We start from the raw sequence: 20,905 nt of genomic DNA, 5'->3' as shown, positions 1-20,905 counted from the left end.
TTCTTGATGAAAACCCTCAAGAAAGAAGGGATAGAAGGATCATATCTTGGGGCACCTGGGTGGCTCAGTCAGTTGGGCCCCCAACTTTGGCTCAGGTCATGATCTCACTGTCTGTGGGTTCAAGCTCCGTGTTGGGCTCTGTGCTGTCAGGTTAGAGCCTGGAGCCTGGTTCAAATTCTGTGTCTCCCTCTCTCTCTGCCCCTCACCTGCCCATGCTCTCTCTTTCTCTCAAAAATAAATAAAGATTAAAAAAAAAATAAAAAGGATCATACCTTAGCATCATAAAAGCCATATATGAAAGACCCACCACTAATATCATCCTGAATGGGGAAAAACTGAGAGCTTTCTCCCTAAGGTCAGGAACACGACAGGGATGTCCACTCTCACCACTGGTATTCAACATAGAATTGGAAGTCTTAGCCCCAGCAGTCAGACAACACAAAGAAATAAAAGGCATCAAAATTGGCCGGGAGGAAGTCAAACTTTCACTCTTTGCAGATGACATGATACTCTATATGGAAAACCCAAAAGATTTCACCAAAAAACTGCTAGAACTGATCCATGAATTCAGCAAAGTCGCAGGATATAAAATCAATGCACAGAAATCAGTCACATTCCCATACACCAATAATGAAACAACAGAAAGAGAAATCAAGGAATCAATCCCATTTGCAGTTGTACCAAAAACCATAAAATACCTAGGAATAAATCTAACTAAAGAGATGAAAAAATCTACACACTGAAAACTACAGAAAGCTTATGAAAGAAATTGAAGAAGACACACACACACAAAAAAATGGGAAAAATATTCCATGCTCATTGATTGAAAGAACAAATATTGTTAAAATGTCAATACCACCCAAAGCAATCTACATATTCAGTGCAATCCCAATCTGAATAACAACAGCATTCTTCACAGAGCTAGAACAGTCCTAAAATTTGTATGGAACCAAAGCAATCTTGAAAAAGAAAACCAAAGCTGGAGGCATCACATTCCTGGACTTCAGTATGTATTACAAAGCTGTAATTATCAAGACAGTATGCTACTGGCACAAAAACAGACACTCAGATCAATGGAACAGAGAACCCAGAAATGGATCCACAAATATATGGCCAACTAATCTTTGGCAAAGCAGGAAAGAATATCCAATGGAATAAAGACAGTCTCTTCAGCAAATGGTGCTGGGAAAACTGGACAGTGACATGCAGAAAAATGAACCTGGACCACTTTCTTATACCATACACAAAAATAAACTCAAAATGGATGAAAGACCTCAATATAAGACAGGAAGCCATCAAAATCCTAGAGGAGAAAACAGGGAGCAACCTCTTTGACCTCAGCACATTAACTTATTTGACATGTCTCCAGAGGCAAGGGAAACAAAAGCAAATATGAACCATTGGGACCTCATCAAGATAAAAAGCTTCTGCACAGTAAAGGAAACAATCAGCAAAAGTAAAAGGCAACTGACAGAATAGGAGAAGATATTTGCAAACGACCTATCAGATAAAGAGGTAGTGTCCAAAATCTATAGAGAACTTAATCAAACTCAACACCCAAAAAACAATCCAGTGAAGAAATGGGCAAAAGACATGAATTGACACTTCTCCAGAGAAGACTTCCAGATGGCCAACCGACATATGAAAAAATGCTCAACATCACTCATCATCAGGGAAATAAAAATCAAAACCACAATGAGATACCACCTCACACCTGTCAGAATGGCTAACATTAACAACTCAGGCAACAACAGATGTTGGCGAGGATGTGGAGAAAGAGGATCTCTTTTGCACTGCTGGTAGAAATGCAAACTGATGCAGCCATTCTGGAAAACGGTATGGAGGTTCCTCAAAAAATTAAAAATAGAACTACCCTAAGACCCAGCAATTGCACTACTAGGTATTTGTCCAAGGGATACAGGTGTGCTGTTTCACAAACTATAGAAATGATCCCTGAAAGTATAGTCTTTCAGGTGTGCTGTTTCAGAGGGGCACAGGCACCCCAATGTTTATAGCAGCACTGTTGACAATAGCCAAAGTATGGAAAGAGCCCAAATGTCCATCAACAGATGAATGGATAAAGAAGATGTGGTATATGTATATATACAATGGAGTATTACTCAGCAATCAAAAAGAATGAATTCTTGACATTTGCAACTACGTGGATGGAACTGGAGGGTATTAAGCTAAGCGAAATTAGTCAATAGAGAAAGACAAATATCATATGACTTCACTCATATGAGGACTTTAAGATACAAAACAGATGAGTATAAGTACAAAAGGAAGCAAAAATAATAAAAATCAGGTAGAGGGACAAAACATAAGAGACTCTTAAATGTAGAGAACAAACAGCATTGCTGGAGGGTTGTCGAAGGGGGGATGATCTAAATGGGTAAGGGGATTAAGGAATCTACTCCTGAAATCATTGTTGCACTATATGCTAACTAACTTGGATGTAAATTAAAAAATTAATTAATTAAAAAAATAAAATAAATAAAAATGGGCAGTGGACCTGAATATTCTTATAAAGACATACAGATGACCAACAAACACATGAAAAGATGTTCAATATCACTAATTGTCAAGGAAATATTTTCAGAATGGAAACACAATATACCAAAACTTAGGGGAGGCAGGAAAAATAACTGATATAAGTTCATAGCAATAAATGCATATATGAAGAACCAAAAAAGATTTCATATAGACAACTTTAAACCTCACAGAACTAGAGAGAGAAGAATAAATGAAGCCCAAAGTTGACAGAAGGAAGTAACAAAGATCAGAGCAGAAATAAATGAAATAAAGACTAAAAATAAGAGTTGGTTCTTTTAAAGATAAAATTAACAGACCTTTAGGTAGACTAACCAAGAAAAGAGAGAGAAAACTAAAATAAATGATCTCAAAATGAAAGAGGAGACATTACAACTGATACCACAGAAATACAAAGGATCATAAGAGACTGGCATGAATAATTGTACAGCAACAAATTAGACGACCAAAAGACATGGATAAATTCCTAGGAACAAAACTTAACAAGAAGACATCATGAAGAAATAGAAAACTTGAAAAGACTGATTATTATTAAGGAGATTGAATTGATAATCAAAAACCTCTCAACAAACAACATCCAGGACCAGAGGGCTTCCCTGGTGAATTCTAAAAACATTTAAATAATTGGTACCAATTCTTTTGAAACATTTGCAAACAAAAAGGAGGGAACTCTTCCAAACTTATTTTGCAGGGCCAGCATCACTCCAGTGCCAAACCTTGCAAGGATGACACAAGGCAACACTGGCCAATATCCCTCATGAACATAGATATAAAAATCATCAACAAAATATTATCAAGTCAATATCAGCAATACATCCTAAGAGGGTCATACACCATTAAGTTGGATTTATTCCAGAAATGCAGAAATTGTTCCTCATCCACAAATCAGTGTGATACACCTCATTAACAAAATGAAGAGTAAAAAGCTTAAGATGATCTCAGTAGATGTAGAAAAAGCATTTGACAAAGTTCAATATCTTTTCCTGATAGAAACTCAACAAATGGTATAGAGGGAAGGTACTTCGACATAATGAAATCCATATATTAAAAACCCATAGCTATCCTCATAATCCATGGTGAAAAGCTGAAAGCTTTTCCTTTAAGATCATGAACAAGATAAGGATGCCCACTCACACCACATTTATTCAAAATAGTATTGGAAATCTTAACAAGAGCAATTAGTCAAGAAATAAAATGCCTCTGGGGCACCTGGGTGGCTCAGTTGGGTGAATATCCATCTGACTTCAGCTCAGGTCATGATCTCGCGGTCTGAGTTCGAGCCCCACGTCGGACTCTGTGCTGACAGCTCAGAGCCTAGAGCCTGCTTCGGATTCTGTGTCTTCCCCTCTCTCTCTGCCCCTCCCCTGCTCATGCTCTGTCTCTCTCTCTGTCAAAAATAAATATTAAAAAGAAATTTAAAAAAAAAGAAATAAAATGCCACCAAATTAGAAAGGAAGTACAACTACCACTCTTTGCAGATGACATGACATAATATATAAGAAACCCTAAAGACTTTACCAAAAACTATTAGAAATAAAAAATTCAGTAAAGTTGCAGAATACAAAATAATATACAGAAATCTGTTGCATTCCTATACACTAATAAAAACCATCAAAAATTTTTTTAAGTTAATTTTAAAAAATTTAAATGCCATGCTTATAGATATAGAGAATAGATAGGTGGTTTCCAGGGGTAGGGCATGGGAGGTAGGAAAAATGGGTGCCAGGAGAAAAAGGTACAAACTTCCAGCTAAAATAAGTTATATGGATGTAATATGCAGTGTGGTGACTATAGTTAATATAATAAACTGTATATGTTAAAGCTATTAAAGAGCAAATCTCAACAGTTCTCCTTACTAGAAAAACAAATTTTGTAACTATGTATGACAATGGATATTAACTAGTATTATGTGGTGATCTTTCTGCAATATTCGCAAATACCAATCATATGTCACACATGTGAACCTAATGTTACATGTTTATTATACCAATACAATAAACATAAAAAACTAAGTTCATCACCTCTAGACCCACCTTAAAATAAATGCTAAATGGAATTTGTCAGGTGGAAATAAAATGAAGCTAATTAACATATTTAAAATGTATGATTATTAGGTATAAAACTCACTGGAAATGATAAATAGTCCAAAGTCAGATTCACTAAGATTGTAGTGGCAATTCATAATTCATTTACAACTCTAGTTTAAAAGTTAAAAAACAGGTATGCCTGGGTGGCTCAGTTGGTTAAGCATCCGACTTTGGCTCAGGTCATGATCTCACTGCTCATGAGTTCGAGGCCTGCATCGGGCTCTGTGCTGACAGCTCAGAGCCTGGAGCCTGCTTCAGATACTGTGTCTCCCCCTGTTTCTGCCCCTCCCATGCTCATTCTCTTTCTCTCTCTGTCTCTCGATAATAAATGTGTTTTTAAAAAAAGCTAAAAAACATTAAAAATAACCATAACTATACTAATTTGTTATTGGATACAAAATATAAAAAATGTTCATTTTAACATCAATAACCTGAAGTTGAGGGGAGGGGTGGAGTAAAAGTGTAAAGTTATCTACTTAAATTAGGTTGTTATATCATATTTTATGTAAGCTTCATGGTAACCACAAAAGAAAAACCCGTACCAATTACAGAAAAGATTATGATAAAGGAGTCAAAGAATACTACTACAAAAAGTTATCACATCACAAAAGACAACTGCAAGAGATAAGCAAGGAACATAGGATCTACAAAACAGTCAAAAAATAAAATGGCAATTGTAAATCTTTATCAGTAATTCCTTTAAATGTAAATTGATTAAATTCTCCATTCAAACCACATAATTCCCAAGTGGATGAAATACAGATCCAACAATATGCCCCTACATGAGACTTTAGCTTTAAGACAAACATCATAGGCTGAGGGAAGGGATAGAAAAATGTATTTCAATCAAATGGTAACCAGTAGAAATCAGGAGTAGCTATAATTATGTCAGACAAAATAGATTTTATGCTAAAAATCTACAAAAGAGACAAAGGTAATTTCATAATGTTAAAAGGGTCAATCCATCAATTAAATATATCAATTGTAAATATTTATGCATCCAACATCACAGCACCTATGTATAAAGAAATAAACAGCAATACAATGATAGAATGGATCTTATCAATGGATAGATCTATCCAAACAATCAGTAAGGATTTAAACAATGGGATTTAAACAGTGCTATAGACAAAATGGACCTAACAGACATACACAGTACATTCCTTCCAACAGCAGCAAAATAACCATTCTTCTCAAGCACACAAGGAAAATCTTCTAGTATAGATAATATGGTAGGCCACAAAAGCCTTAGCAATTTTAAGATTGAAATCATAGCAAGCATGCTTTCTGAACACAATGATAGGAAACTAGAAGTCAACAGGAGGAAGAAAACTGGAAAATTCATAAACACATAAAAATTCAACATCACCTCCTAATTAACGATGGATCAAAGAAGAAATTAAAAGTAAAATAAAAAGTATCTTGAGGCAAATGAAAATGGAAACACAACATACCGAAACATATGGGTAGCAGCAAAAACAGTTCTAAGAGAGAATGTAATAGTGGTAAATGCATACATCAAGAAAAAGATCTCAAACAACTTAACTTACCAGCTCAAAGAACTAGAAAAAGAACAAAATAATCCCAAAGTTAGCAGAAGGTTAGAAATAAAGATTAGAGCAAAAATAAATGAAATGGAGTATAGGAACACAATAGAAAATATTAACAAAACTCTAGGAGTTGGTTCTTTGAAGAGATAAAATTGACAAACCTTCAGCTAGGCCAACCAAGAAATAAGAGAGGACTTAAAATTATAAATAGAAGAGGAAACATTACAACTGATACCATAGAAATGCAGAGGATCATAGGAGATTACCATATACAACTATATGCCAACAAACAGTACAACTTAGAAGAAATCAGTAAATTGCTAGAAACATACACCCTACCAAGTCTGAATCATTAAGAAACAGAAAATCTGAACAGACCAGTTACTAATAGGACGACAGAATCCAGAATCGGCAATCAAAAATCTCCCAACAAAGAGAAACCGAGGGCCAGGTGACTTCACAGTTGTATTCTACCATACTTTTTTTTTTTTTTTAATTTAAATTCAAGTCAGTTAACACAGTGTAGTATTGGTTTCAGGAGTAGAACCCAGTGATTCATCACTTCCATATAACACCCAGCACTCATCTCAACAAGTGCCCTCATTAATGCCCATCACCCATTTAGCCCATTCCCCCACCTTCCTCCCCTCCAACAACCCTCAGTTTATTCTGTGTATCTCTATTTTTATCTTATTTTTCCTTTCTTTCCCCCATGTTCATCTGTTGCTTCTTTTTCTTTTTTTTAATTTTTTTTTTTTAACATTTATTTACTATTGAGAGACAGAGAGAGAGAGAGCATGAGCAGGGGTAGGGGAGAGAGAAAGGGAGACACAGAATGTGAAACAGGTTCCAGGCTCCTAGCTGACAGCACAGACCCCAACGTGGGGCTCAAACTCACAAACTGCGAGACCATGACCTGAGCCGAAGTCAGACACTTAACTGACTGAGCCACCCAGGCACCCCTTGTTGTTTCTTAAATTCCATATGAGTGAAATCATATGATATTTGTGTTTCCATGACTGACTTATTTTGCTTAGCATAATACACTCTAGTTCCATCCACATTGTTGCAAATGGCAAGAGCAGGGACACTGAGGCCAAACTGCTTGGGTATAAACCCTGACTCTGCCTCCAATCGGTTGTGTGTGAATCTTGAGCAAATTATTTTTTGCTTATCTGTGCCTCTATTTCCCTACCTGGTAAATGGGGGTAAATATATAAAATTCACGTCCTACTATGTTTTGCAGGGTTAAATGAGTTAACATATGTAAAATGTTCTATGTAAAACCAAGCCTGGCACATGATAGATGCTACATGCATGTAATTTTATCATTTTTACTGCTGTAATGTATATTAACGACGTGTGTTGTATATTAGAACCGTTTTGATTGTGTCTCAAGTGCTAATCTTGAGGAACTACATTGGTGGGGGGGGGGTGTTTGGATTCATACCAAGGTATTAGAAATTTCTGATGCTTTGAATGCCACATTTTTTTTAAAGCTTTGAGTTAAAAAAACAAAAAAACAAAACTCAAGCTCCCTAACTCCTCCCTATCAGAATGAGAATTCCTGGTTCTTACCCTCTTCTTCCACAAGCTTATTGATGGACACAGGCTCCCTCTCCTTCTCCCTCCCCTCTACTATAGTCAGCATTGTCACACTTGAGCTTTCTTGGAATGTTAAATCTTCACCCCCACGATGAACTGTAACAGTAATAATAGATTTTTATTTTTGTTTATTTTGTTTGCAGATAATACAGCAAACACACCAAGTAGTAGAAACTGAGCAAAGCAAAGAAATTGAGAAATGGAAAAGACTTGCACAGTTGAAGAATCGTGAGTTGGACAAGTTCCGCACAGAATTAGACTCAATATTAGATGTTCTTCGAGAACTGCACCGGCAGGGGGTGGTTGTGCCGGTTGCTTTTGCAGAGGAAGTGAATGCATCGGAGTATTACTAGCAACTCGGATTTTCTGTGACCTCATGGAAAGGCCTGATGATGGATGATGAATGGGATTGTGCCACTGTCAGAAAAAGGCTTTTGAAAACTAATGTTCCAGTATGTTGCCAGAAAGCAAATAGTACAAGAGCAACATTTCAAAATAAACTGCCCTAAACCAGTGGAAAAAAAAAAAAGAGAGAGAGAGAAAGAGAAAGAGAAAAAAAAAACCATTATGCTGTATTTTACTGAAAATCATTATCCAGTCACATTTTAAGTAACTTCTGGACAAGTCCCTTTATGTCAGAGGATTAGAGCTAGGGAGATGAATTGTAAAAGGTCTAACTTAAATTCTAGATATGAAAAGAAAAAAACTGCTCATACTCCGCCATTTTTGACTAAGTGTGTATTAATCCTTGGTACCAGAAAAACAGCTCCTGTTTCTCATGGAAACATGGAGAAGAATGTGAGCACAGTGGTTTGAACAGTCACATCCACAGCCACCTGAGTGGCAGAGCTTCCACAGTATTTGACAAGAATTATAACTTTGTACAGGCAGAAAAACTCACTTGTGTTCTCCCAGATTTCCACTTCTACCTCCGGGTGCCTCGTTTTCGCATCTGATATAAAAGGTGCAAAACGTATTTCACATTTTAAGAGGGGAATTTGATTTATTGTTTTAATCTTTTACGCTCCATGTCTTAAATGCTAGTCTTTTTTTGTAAGTCTAAGATTATAAACAGAATATAACATCTTTACTTTCTCTATTTAAAAAGTAATATATGTTCATTAGAAAAAAGTAAAAACATGCACATAAGTAGTTGGATTGTTATTTTTTACAATGCCCTTTTCCAAAAGCAGATAATATATGGAATACTGGTGTGTTAAAGCTGTAGCCACCTTATTTTCAAGTGTTTGGGCCCTGTGCTGTCCTATAGAAGTATAATATGAGCCACATGTAATTTTCAGTGTTCTTATAGCAACATTTAAAAAGATAAAAAGAAATGAAATTAATTTGGGTAATTTATATAATCAATCTAAATATCAGTATAAAAATTGAGTTTTTACATTTTTCCCCATACTTCGTCTCCAAAATCTGGTATATTTTACATCTCAGCACAACTCAGTTTGGACTACTAGCCACATCCCAAGTGCTCAATTACCATATGCCAGTAAGTGCAATTCTGAAATAATAATTAAAGGGTGAAATACTATGTAAAAGACGGGTAAAACAGATCTTGGTGAAATTATGAGTAGCAAATATGAAATGTGGAAATTAAATATAAGGAATGCAAGTAAAGTCTTAATGTTCAACATTTCTTATGTCCTTAAGATGGTAGAAAAAGCATTATTTAAAGGTAGCTATTTTTTATGTGAAAGAATATTAAGTTATAAACTATTTTTGTTATTAATTGAGTGTATTTTTGTGTGTTTTTTTATCTGTAAACCTATTAATTTATAGCTACACTCATCCCTCCCTCTGTCCTTTTGACTATCCATCAGCCATTCATTCCAAGCACAAACATGGTTAATTCTGAAACACAAGGAAGGGCAAACATCAAATAGATTATTACTTACAGAGAAAAGTACATCCTGTGTTGATGAGGATTCTTTATTCTTTTGGAATAAGCTGTGCATATGGCAGGTGTTCAATTCTGTTTATAGATTAAAGATCCCTAAGTACTATCAGAACTATTAGTTATACCTAAAATCCTCAGGAACCATACTCCATTCCTTAGTCATTGCCCTAAGGGTCTAGGATGAGAACACAGAAGATAGAGAACACTTAGGCTATCCTGAATAGGAAGACTTTTATGAAGAATTAATCTCCAGAAATTATCAGTCCCCTGCTACCAATTACATCCCTCTCACAAGGTCACAAGTTACCTGCATCCACAGGGCAGGAACCTCACCAGGATATATGGCTTGCTGCTGACACCACTGCTTTTGTGCAGAGGGATTTCTGATTCGATTACTTTTAGCCCATAGCATTCTAGAACTAGTATCAACGCATCACCCTTGGGAAATCTAGGCTTTAGTATTAGGGTCCCATTCCCTGTTACAAAAATCCTAAATTTGTGACTAAATGCCAAGAAGGTGAAAACAAGTATTTCTCTTTCCCACCCATACTGCTAAAAGCTCTGATTAAGTCAGATCCACAGGCACATTATGTATGGAGGTAATCCTATTCAGAGTAAGACGCTTTATAGTTACCTAGCTCTTCACGCTATCCTGCTTTGAAGAGCTCTTTAGCAATAGGTAGTGAGAGGAGTGGATTTGAAAGTTTTCCAAACCTCCCAAGTTACTATAATTCTATTTTGGTATTTGAACCCATGAATTAGAGCCTTCCCTTGCAGTTTCTGTAGAAAAGTCAAAAATGGAAAGCACATATATTCTCTTTTAGCACCTGTCCAGCCCTAATTAGTCTATTTACTACTCCCTTCTAATCTAAACCATAGCAGATCCATTTGTCTCCAGGTTTGCTGAAAGCTTCAGTCACAACCACCTAAACATACAAAAAGGAGTTGTGGGAGAGGAAGATGGCGGCATAGGAGGACACTGGGCTCACTGCGTCCTTCTGACCACTTAGATTCCACCCACATCTGCCTAATAACCCAGAAAACTGCCAGAAGACTAGAATGGACTCTCTGGAGCCAAGTGTAGATGAGAGGCCCATGGAAGAGGGTAGGAACAGCAGAGAGGCAGTGCATGCTACCCGGACTGGCGGGAGGGAGCTGGGGTGGTGGAGGGGCAGCCAGCCCACCCGGCAAGGCAGAGCCCCCGAGTCTGGCTTGAAAAAGCGGAGGGGCCGGCCGGAGTGTGTTCTGACAGCCAGCGACACTTAACATCTGGAATGTTATAACTCAACAGCTCTGTTCAGAGAGTGAGAGAGTTGAGCCCTGGAGGACAGAGCTCAGTTTGGCGGGGAACAAAGGCACTGGGAAGTGCCGTCTCCCTCGCCCATCCCCCAACCAAAATTTCAAAGGGAATCAGTTCCCCTCACGGAACTTGCTTGCACCATGCAAACACCCGTTGTGCTTCTGTGGATCCATCCCTCCGAGGGGTCGGCCTCCCTCCCAGTGCTGCAGGGCCCCTCCCGAAGCAGACCACCGAAGGTAAAGCGAGCTGAGCCTGCCCCTCCCGCCCCTGTGCACCTTGCGGATCCACCCCAGCTAATATGCCAGATCCCATCGAAGCAGTACCCCAAGACTGGCAGTGTGCAAATAGCCCAGACAGGGGCCACACCACTCCACAGTGAGGCCTGCCCCTGGGAGAGGGGAAGATAAGGTACACACCAGTTTGTGGCCCCAGAGCTGGGCTGGGGGCAGACATCAGGTCTGACTGCGGCCCTGCCCACCAACGCAAGTTACTCCAGACAGCACAGAGGAAGAGCCCTGCAGTTCTGCGCCACCCCAGGGACTATCAAAAATGACAAAACGGAAGAATTCCCCTCAAAAGAAACTCCAGGAAGTAGCGACAGCTAACGAACTGATCAAAAACTACTTAAGCAATGTAACAGAAAATGAATTTAAAATAATAGTCATAAAATTAATCGCTGGGCTTGAAAAAAGTACAGAGGACAGCAGAGAATCTATTACTACAGAGATCAAGGGACTAAGAAACAGGAGGAGCTAAAAATGCTATAAATGAGGTGCAAAATAAAATGGAGGCGACCACAGCTTGGATTGAAGAGGCAGAGGAGAAAATAGGTGAATTAGAAGATAAAATTATGGAAAAAGTGGAAGCTGAGAAAAAGAGATAAAAAAATCCAGGAGTATGAGGGGAGAATTAGAGAACTGACACAATTAAATGTAATAACATATGCATAATTGGGATTCCAGAGGAGGGAGAGGGAAAGGTGCTGAAGGTGTACTTGAAGAAATCATAGCTGAGAACTTCCCTGATCTGGGGAAGGAAAAACGCATTGAAATCCAAGAGGCACAGAGAAAGAACTCCCTTCAGACATAACTTGAATAGATCTTCTGCATGACATATCATAGTCAAACTGGCAAAATACAACGATAAAGAGAAAATTATGAAAGCAGCTAGGGATAAACATGCTCTAACATATAAAGGGAGACAGATAAGACTAGTGACGGATTTATCTACTGAAACTTGGCAAGCCAGAAAGGAATGGCAGGAAATCTTCAATGTGAGGAACAGAAGAAGTATGCAGCCGAGAATCCTTTATCCAGCAAGTCTGTCATTTAGGAGAGATAAATGTCTTCCCAAACAAAAAAACTGAAGGAATCTGTCACCACTAAACCAGCCCTACAAGAGATCCTAAGGGGGATCCTGTGAGACAAGGTACCAGAGACATCACTATAAGCATGAAACCTACAGACATCACAATGACTCTAAACCCATATCTTTCTATAATAATACTGAATGTAAATGGACTAAATGCGCCAACCAAAAGACATAGGGTATCAGAATGGATAAAAAAACAAGACCCATCTATTTGCTGTCTACAAGAGACTCATTTTAGACCTGAGGACACCTTCAGATTGAAAGTGAGGGGATGGAGAACCATCTATCATGCTACTGGAAATCAAAAGAAAGCTGGAGTAGCCATACTTATATCAGACAAACTAGACTTCAAAGGTTGTAACAATAGATGAAGAAAGGCATTATATAATAATTAGAGGGTCTATCCATCAGAAAGAGCTAACAATTATAAATGTCTATGTGCCGAATACAGGAGCCCCCAAATATATAAAACAATCACAAACATAAGCAACCTTATTGATAAGAATGTGGTAATTGCAGGGGACTTTAACACCTCACTTACAGAAATGGATAGATCATCTAGAAACATAGTCAATAAAGAAACAAGGGCCCTGAATGATACATTGGATCAGATGGACTTGACAGATATATTTAGAACTCTGCATCCCAAAGCAACAGAATATACTTTATTCTTGAGTGCACATGGAACATTCTCCAAGATAGATCACATACTGGGTCACAAAACAACCCTTCATAAGTATACAAGAATTGAGATCACACCATGCATACTTTCAGACCACAATGCTACGAAGCTTGAAATCAACCACAGGAAAAAGTCTGGAAAACCTCCAAAAGCATGGAGGTTAAAGAACACCCTACTAAAGAATGAATGGGTCAACCAGGCAATTAGAGAAGAAATTAAGAAAAAATGGAAACAAACGAAAATGAAAATGCAACAATCCAAATGCTTTGGGATGCTGCGAAGGCAGTCCTGAGAGGAAAATACATTGCAATCCAGGCCTATCTCAAGAAACAAGAAAAATCCCAAATACAAAATCTAACAGCACACCTAAAGGAAATAGAAGCAGAACAGCAGAGACACCCCAAACCCAGCAAAAGAATAGAAATAATAGGGGCGCCTGGGTGGCGCAGTCGGTTAAGCGTCCGACTTCAGCCAGGTCACGATCTCGCGGTCCGTGAGTTTGAGCCCCGCGTCAGGCTCTGGGCTGATGGCTCAGAGCCTGGAGCCTGTTTCCGATTCTGTGTCTCCCTCTCTCTCTGCCCCTCCCCCGTTCATGCTCTGTCTCTCTCTGTCCCAAAAATAAATAAAAAACATTGAAAAAAAAATTAAAAAAAAAAAAAAAAGAATAGAAATAATAAAGATCAGAGCAGAAATAAACAATATAGAATCTAGAAAAACTGTAGAGCAGATCAATGAAACCAAGAGTTGGTTTTTTGAAAAAATAAACAAAACTGATAAATCTCTAGCCAGGCTTCTCAAAAAGAAAAGGGAGATGACCCAAATAGATAAAATCATGAATGAAAATGGAATTATTACAACCAATACCTCAGAAATACAAGCAATTATCAGGGAATACTATGAAAAATTATATGCCAACAAACTGGACAACCTGGAAGAAATGGACAAATTCCTAAACACCCACACACTCCCAAAACTCAAACAGGAAGAAATAGAAACCTTGAATAGACCTATAACCAGTGAAGAAATTGAATCAGATATCAAAAATCTCCCCAAAAAATAAGAGTCCAGGACCAGATGGCTTCCCAGGGGAATTCTACCAGACATTTAAAGTAGATATAATACCTATCCTTCTCAAGCTATTCCAAAAAATAGAAAGGGAAGGAAAACTTCCAGACTCATTCTATGAAGCCTACATTACTTTGATTCCTAAACCAGACAGAGACCCAGTAAAAAAAGAGAACCAATATCCCTGATGAATATGGATGCAAACATTCTCAATAAGATACTAGCAAATTGAATTCAACAGCGTATAAAAAGAATTATTCGCCATGATCAAGTGGGATTCATTCCTGGGCTGCAGGGCTGGTTCAACATTAACAAATCAATCAATGTGATACATCACATTAATAAAAGAAAAGAACCATATGATCCTGTCAATCAATGCAGAAAAAGCATTTGACAAAATTCAGCATTCTTTCTTAATAAAAACCCTCGAGAAAGTTAGGATAGAAGGAACATACTTAAACATCATAAAAGCCATTTATGAAAAGCCCACAGCAAATATCATCCTCAATGGGGAAAAACTGAGTGCTTTCTCCCTGAGATCAGGAACACGACAGGGATGTCCACTCTCAACGCTGTTGTTTAACATAGTGGTGGAAGTTCCAGCATCAGTAATCAGACAACAAAAGGAAATCAAAGGCATCAAAATTGTCAAAGATGAAGTCAAGCTTTCACTTTTTGCAGATGACATGATATTATACATGGAAAATCCAATAGACTCCACCAAAAGTCTGCTAGAACTGATACATGAATTCAGCAAAGTTGCAGGCTACAAAATCAATGTACAGAAATCAGTTGCATTCTTATACACTAATAATGAAGCAACAGAAAGACAAATAAAGAAACTGATCCCATTCACAATTGCACCAACAATCATAAAATACCTAGGAATAAACCTAACCAAAGATGTAAAAGATCTGTATGCTGAAAACTATAGAAAGCTTATGAAGGAAATTTAAGAAGATAAAAAGAAATGGAAAAACATTCCATGCTCATGGATTGGAAGAATAAATATTGTCAAAATGTCACTACTACCCAAAGCTATATACACATTCAATGCAATCCCAATCAAAATTGCACCAACATTCTTCCCAAAGCTTGAACAAGCAATCCTAAAATTTGTATGGAGCCATAAAACACCCCGAATAGCCAAAGTAATATTGAAGAAGACGACCAAAGCGGGAGGCATCACAATACCAGACTTTAGCCTCTACTACAAAGCTGTCATCATCAAGACAGCATGATATTGGCACAAAAACAGACATATAGACCAATGGAATAGAATAGAAACCCCAGAACTAGACCCACAAATGTATGGCCAACTAATCTTTGACAAAGCAGGACAGAATATCCAATGGAAAAAAGACAGTCTCTTTAACAAATGGTGCTGGGATAACTGGACAGCAACATGCAGAAGAATGAAACTAGACCACTTTCTTACACCATTCACAAAAACAAACTCAAAATGGATAAAGGACCTGAATGTGAGACAGGAAACCATCAAAACCCTAGAGGAGAAAGCAGGAAAAAACCTCTCTGACCTCAGCCACAGCAATTTCTTACTTGACACATCCCCAAGGGCAAGGGAATTAAAAGCAAAAATGAACTATTGGGACCTCATCAAGATAAAAAGCTTCTGCACAGCAAAGGAAACAATCCACAAAACTAAAAGTCAACCGATGGAATGGGAAAAGATATTTGCAAATGACACATCGGACAAAGGGTGAGTATCCAAAATCTATAAAGAGTTCACCAAACTCCACACCCGAAAAACAAATAATCCAGTGAAGAAATGGGCAGAAAACATGAATAGACACTTTTGTAAAGAAGACATCCAGATGGCCAACAGGCACTTGTAAAGATGCTCAATGTCACTCCTCATCAGGGAAATACAAATCAAAACCACACTCAGATATCCCCTCACACCAGTCAGAGTGGCTAAAATGAACAAATCAGGAGATTTAGATGCTGGAAAGGATGTGGAGAAACGGGAACCTTCTTGCACTGTTGGTGGGAATGCGAACTGGTGCACCCGCTCTGGAAAACAGTGTGGAGGTTCCTCAAAAAGTTAAAAATAGACCTACCCTATGACCCAGCAATAGCACTGCTAGGAATTTACCCAAGGGATACAGGAGTGCTGATACATAGGGGCACTTGTACCCCAATGTTTATGGCAGCACTCTCAACAATAGCTAAATTATGGAAAGAGCCTAAATGTCCATCAACTGACGAATGGATAAGGAAATTGTGGTTTATATACACAATGGAATACTACATGGCAATGAGAAAGAATGAAATATGGCCCTTTGTAGCAACGTGGATGGAACTGGACAGTGTTATGTTAAGTGAAATAAGTCATACAGAGAAAGACAGATACCATATGTTTTCACTCTTGTGTGGATCCTGAGAAACTTAACAGAAGTCTATGGGGGAGGGGAGGAAAAAAAAGAGGTTAGAGAGGGAGAGAGCCAAAGCATAAGAGACTCAAAAACTGAGAACAAACTGAGGGTTGATGGGGGGTGGGTGATCAGTATTGAGGAGGGCACCTTTTAGGATGAGCACTGGGTGTTGTATGGAAACCAATTTGACAATAAATTTCATATTAAAAATAATAATAATAAACATACAGATAGGAGGGAACATTCCTTCCCACCCACACTCACTTTGTAGGATTGTTGTTAAGAAATAAGTTTGAAGGGCAGTATCTACTCTATAGATAGGGGAAATCTATAGGAGGAAAGGAAACATGGAGTTTCATCAGAACAAAATGAATTAGTAAATTCAGGAACAAGCAAAATGGACAACTTTGTGGAGAAGCAGACAAAATAAAACTAAAAAAAAGTAATTGTACTAGTTAAGCATCTCTAGAGCACAAAAGTGAAGAGGCAAGAACAGCAGGACTCTGATCCAGCAAGCTATTCTCATTAAGCCTTCCTTGCACTTGAACTCTTAATGGTCACTTGCCAATGGTCCCCTGCCAATAGTCCCCACCTCTGGGTACTGATATTACAATGAGAAAATCCTGATGCAGGGGACAGATGGTAGCAGACTGCACATGATCTGTGTTTAAGTTCTTGGAGAAAGGTCTGGAAGGGATTTTGGAGAAGAATTTGTAAGGTAGGCAAAAGTAAAGTCATAAGGGAAAGAATATTCATAAAAGGGTTAAACTGAGCCTGCTTATTAGAAAAGACTGAGTGGAATGAAGCCCAGGGACAGGGTTTCCTCACCAGCTCTGGGCAGTAAGTGTAAATAATCACAGATTTGCATGCCCATGTCTTACCTGTTAAGCTCATTATCATGGCCACATGTAAGGATCCCTAATAAGAACCAGCAGGTGCTGATCCCCTGGCTTGGGATCAGAGCCTTCACAGCAACTCAGTCCCTCATACATTGTAGGGGCTTAGTAAACGAATTGCTTTTTGTCCCCTGGCCTTCATCTACAAGTACAACCCTCGCCTCCCTCCAGTCCCCAGGGACTATATCTGCACTCTACAACAGGACAACGTTGGGTCTGCAGCTCTACCTTTCCTCTCTGAGTGCTGGCCCCTATTCCCAGTTCCTGCCAGAATTACCCACTGTTCTCAAAAAGTCAACTTGTTTGAAACCAGCTCCTCACATTTCTTCCTGAAACCAGCTGCCCACTCCCCTGGGTTTCAACGTTCTCCAGACAGTTCTAAACCTTGAGGCATTCTCAACTGTCAGTCAATTCGGGATGCTAGAACAAATTACCATAGATTAGGTGGCTTCAACAACAAACATTCATTTCTCATAGTTCTGGAGGCTGGGAAATCCAAGATCAAGGTGTGAGATGACAGTTTGCTTCCTGGATTGAAGAGGTCTGTCTGCTTGTTGTATCCTCACAGGGTGGAAAATAGAGAAGCAAGTTCTCCAGTTCTTTTATAAGAGCACTACTCTCATTCATGATGGCTCTGCCCTTATAACTTCATGTAATCCTAATTACCTCACAAAGGCCCCACCATCACACTGGGGGATTGGGTTTCAACATATAAATTTTGAGGGGACATATTTAGTTCACATCAACTAACTCTCCTCGACATGTGGTCATCAAACCTGTAGCCAATTTCTTCAAAATAATGCCTGTATCTCCCTTCCCTTTCCACCCCCCACATCCACCAGCACTGAAACCCTGTCACCATTTTACTCCTTTTAGTGTAGAGATGAAATTGCCCCTATGCTTTCCACACCCCAAATAGCCTGCAAAACAATATTGCCAGGCAGTTCTTTCTAAAGCTCTGCTTGATGCATACAGGCTTCCCACTTGACCCAGTTGCTTTTTAGGTGTAAATGTTAGAATCCTTACCCTAATCCTTGTGACCGAGACTTCCTCTCCACACTCCATTCCAGACCTCTAATCTATTACACAAATACTCCCTATACCAGTTTTCTATTACTGCTTTAACAAATTACCTCAAACCTGACGGCTTAAAACAGTACAGATTTATCATCTTACCATTCTGTAGATCAGAGTTCCAACACAGTTCTCATTGGGATAAAATCAAAGTATCAGCAGAGCTGCATTCTTTCCGGAGACCCTGGGAGAAAATGTCTCTCTGTTTCGTCCTGCCTTTCCTTCTTTTCCACCTACATATGTTGGCATTGCCCCTCTCTCCATCCTCATAGCAACCTTGCATCTGAGCATTCTTCCATACCTCTGACCGAAGGCCCAGCTGGGAGAGGTTCTCCTCTTTTAAGGACCCAAATGATTAGATTGGTTCTACCTGGACAATCCAGATGCTCTTCCCTTCTCCCCACTTCAGGATCCTTAACAACACCTGCAAAGTCCCTTTTGCCATGTGAGTACCTTTTCACAGGTGGCTACCTTGGGGAAGGTCAGCAGAGAGCATTATTCTGCCTACCACACTCCTCTCATTCAAACCAATCTTCTAATCTTCTAACCACGCCGTCTATACTAACACCTTTGTTTATGTCCTCCTCCTTTCCATTTGACTATCTCCCCCCTACCATGTCCTTTGTTCACCACACCAGATTTTCACGATCATATTCTTCTCTAAATGGAACATATATTCTACATCTACTGCCTGGTTATATCTCTCCTTGTACACATACACATACACTCATCCCTGTTCATCTCTTTATTTTCCTAGGATCTTCTAGAGGAATCAGTTCCACGATGATAATGGCAGCAATGGCACAGGCCTCTTAAGGACTCTAATAAAAAAGGAATCACTGCAGAGCTGCCACAGAAATAGGCTTAGAAGTAAATAACTGCTATAGTGTTTATGGAACCTAATGGTTAATCATTTTTTAAAAATTTTATGTCACTATATATATATATAAGGTTTTAAGGCAAATTTTCTTTAACCACTAACAGATTTTATTTTAGAAAAAAACAAGGAGATTTCTATCTTCTAACAAATTGCCTTTGAAACATGATGCTTTAAGCAACATTAGTGATCTCTTGCAAATGAACAGGATTTATATAATCTCACCAGATGTAATGAATATGGAAAGACTAAGGGAGAAAACCAAAAAGCCATTCATAAGTGTGAATTTGAACCTCAAATTCCTCACAGGAGAAACCATTATTCAAGGTGAGTATCACATCGACATGATGCCTGAATATGATGAGATAGCTGATTTCCCTACTCATATAATTATGCTGCTAATATGTTAGAAACTAAAACAATTTCCTTGTTGTATTTGTTCCTAATAAGTATGGAACAGTTTAGACTCTATAAAATCAGACTAAATATATCCCCATACTGCCAGATCACTGAACTAAATCTCACCCATAAGAAGGACATGACTATACTCCTAGAAAAAATCTTCTTGAGAATAATAGGCTTTTAGAAGTTAGGGGCATTACTACAAGTTCCCCCCAGTTGAGGACTAGAATAGAGCTGAAGGGGACCAGTGGAAATTTAGTAGGTCTGAGTCGAGGTATCCCTGCCCTAGTAGACAAAGGTATCATTGCCATCTTTAAAGATATGACATTCTCCCAAAAGTTTAATGAAGAGGGACTCTGTGAACAATAGATTGACACAGCTGCATAATTATCAACACAAGTCAATTAGAATATGTTTTGATATTTGGACAATGATTATCCTATTATTCTTTGAAAGTGCAGTAATAGCAACAAGTAATCAGGCCTGACAGAACATGGAGATAAAAAACAATAAACCATCCTAAATCTGTTGGACTCCTTGACAATATGCAGGAGATGAGCTAGATATCTTTGCAGATCTCTCTTAATGCAGGGCTCACACCTGCAAAGGCTAAAGCTCTTTTTTCAGCAGAGGGAACAAATCAAGATTTCTGATCCGGTGAAGTTTACTAGATGGCAAGAAGATCAGAAAAGTACACAGAGCCAAGTATGAATAAATGCAGTTAAGTGTCATATGGAGTGTGAATGGAGCACAGGAGAAAAAGAAGAAATCCCTTTCACCTGGGACCTGGAAAGCTTCTTTTGGAAAATGTGGCTTTGGGGATGGATCTTAAGAAATGGGTGGAATTTTGGCAGAACAGGATATAAGGAAATTCCAAAAACTGATTCCAAAATTCAGACAGAAACACAAAGGACCCCAGATAGTCAAAACAATTTCAAACAAGAAGAACAAAGTCGGGGACTTACACTATCTGATTATAACACTAACTATAAAGCTACAGCAATCAAGAAGTATGATTTGGCATAATATAGGCAAATAGGACAATGCAACAGAATAGAATATCCAGAAATAAGCCAACACATGTACACGCATGCTGGAAAACTGATTTTCAGTAAAGGTGCAAAGGCAACTCAGTACA

The 20,905-nt window shown here is 38.5% G+C and overlaps 1 protein-coding gene across 5 annotated transcripts in view; it reads left to right on the top strand.

The window, feature by feature from the left end:
• The window catches only part of CEP162 (centrosomal protein 162), a 113,991-nt gene extending 104,455 nt beyond the window's left edge, over positions 1–9,536 (top strand). For all 5 annotated transcript variants that reach the window (XM_042939282.1, XM_042939285.1, XM_042939284.1 and 2 more), the window contains one exon: positions 7,936–9,536. In XM_042939282.1, the coding sequence (XP_042795216.1) occupies positions 7,936–8,145 (210 nt within the window). In that variant the 3' untranslated portion in view covers positions 8,146–9,536. The remainder of the gene's footprint in view (positions 1–7,935) is intronic.
• Positions 9,537–20,905: the final 11,369 nt, after the last annotated feature.

This window comes from Panthera leo, chromosome B2 (assembly GCF_018350215.1).
Source record: "Panthera leo isolate Ple1 chromosome B2, P.leo_Ple1_pat1.1, whole genome shotgun sequence".
NCBI classification, from domain to species: Eukaryota; Metazoa; Chordata; class Mammalia; order Carnivora; family Felidae; genus Panthera; species Panthera leo.
Note: the sequence above shows the minus strand (reverse complement) of the source record. Positions and strands in the feature narration are given on the sequence as shown.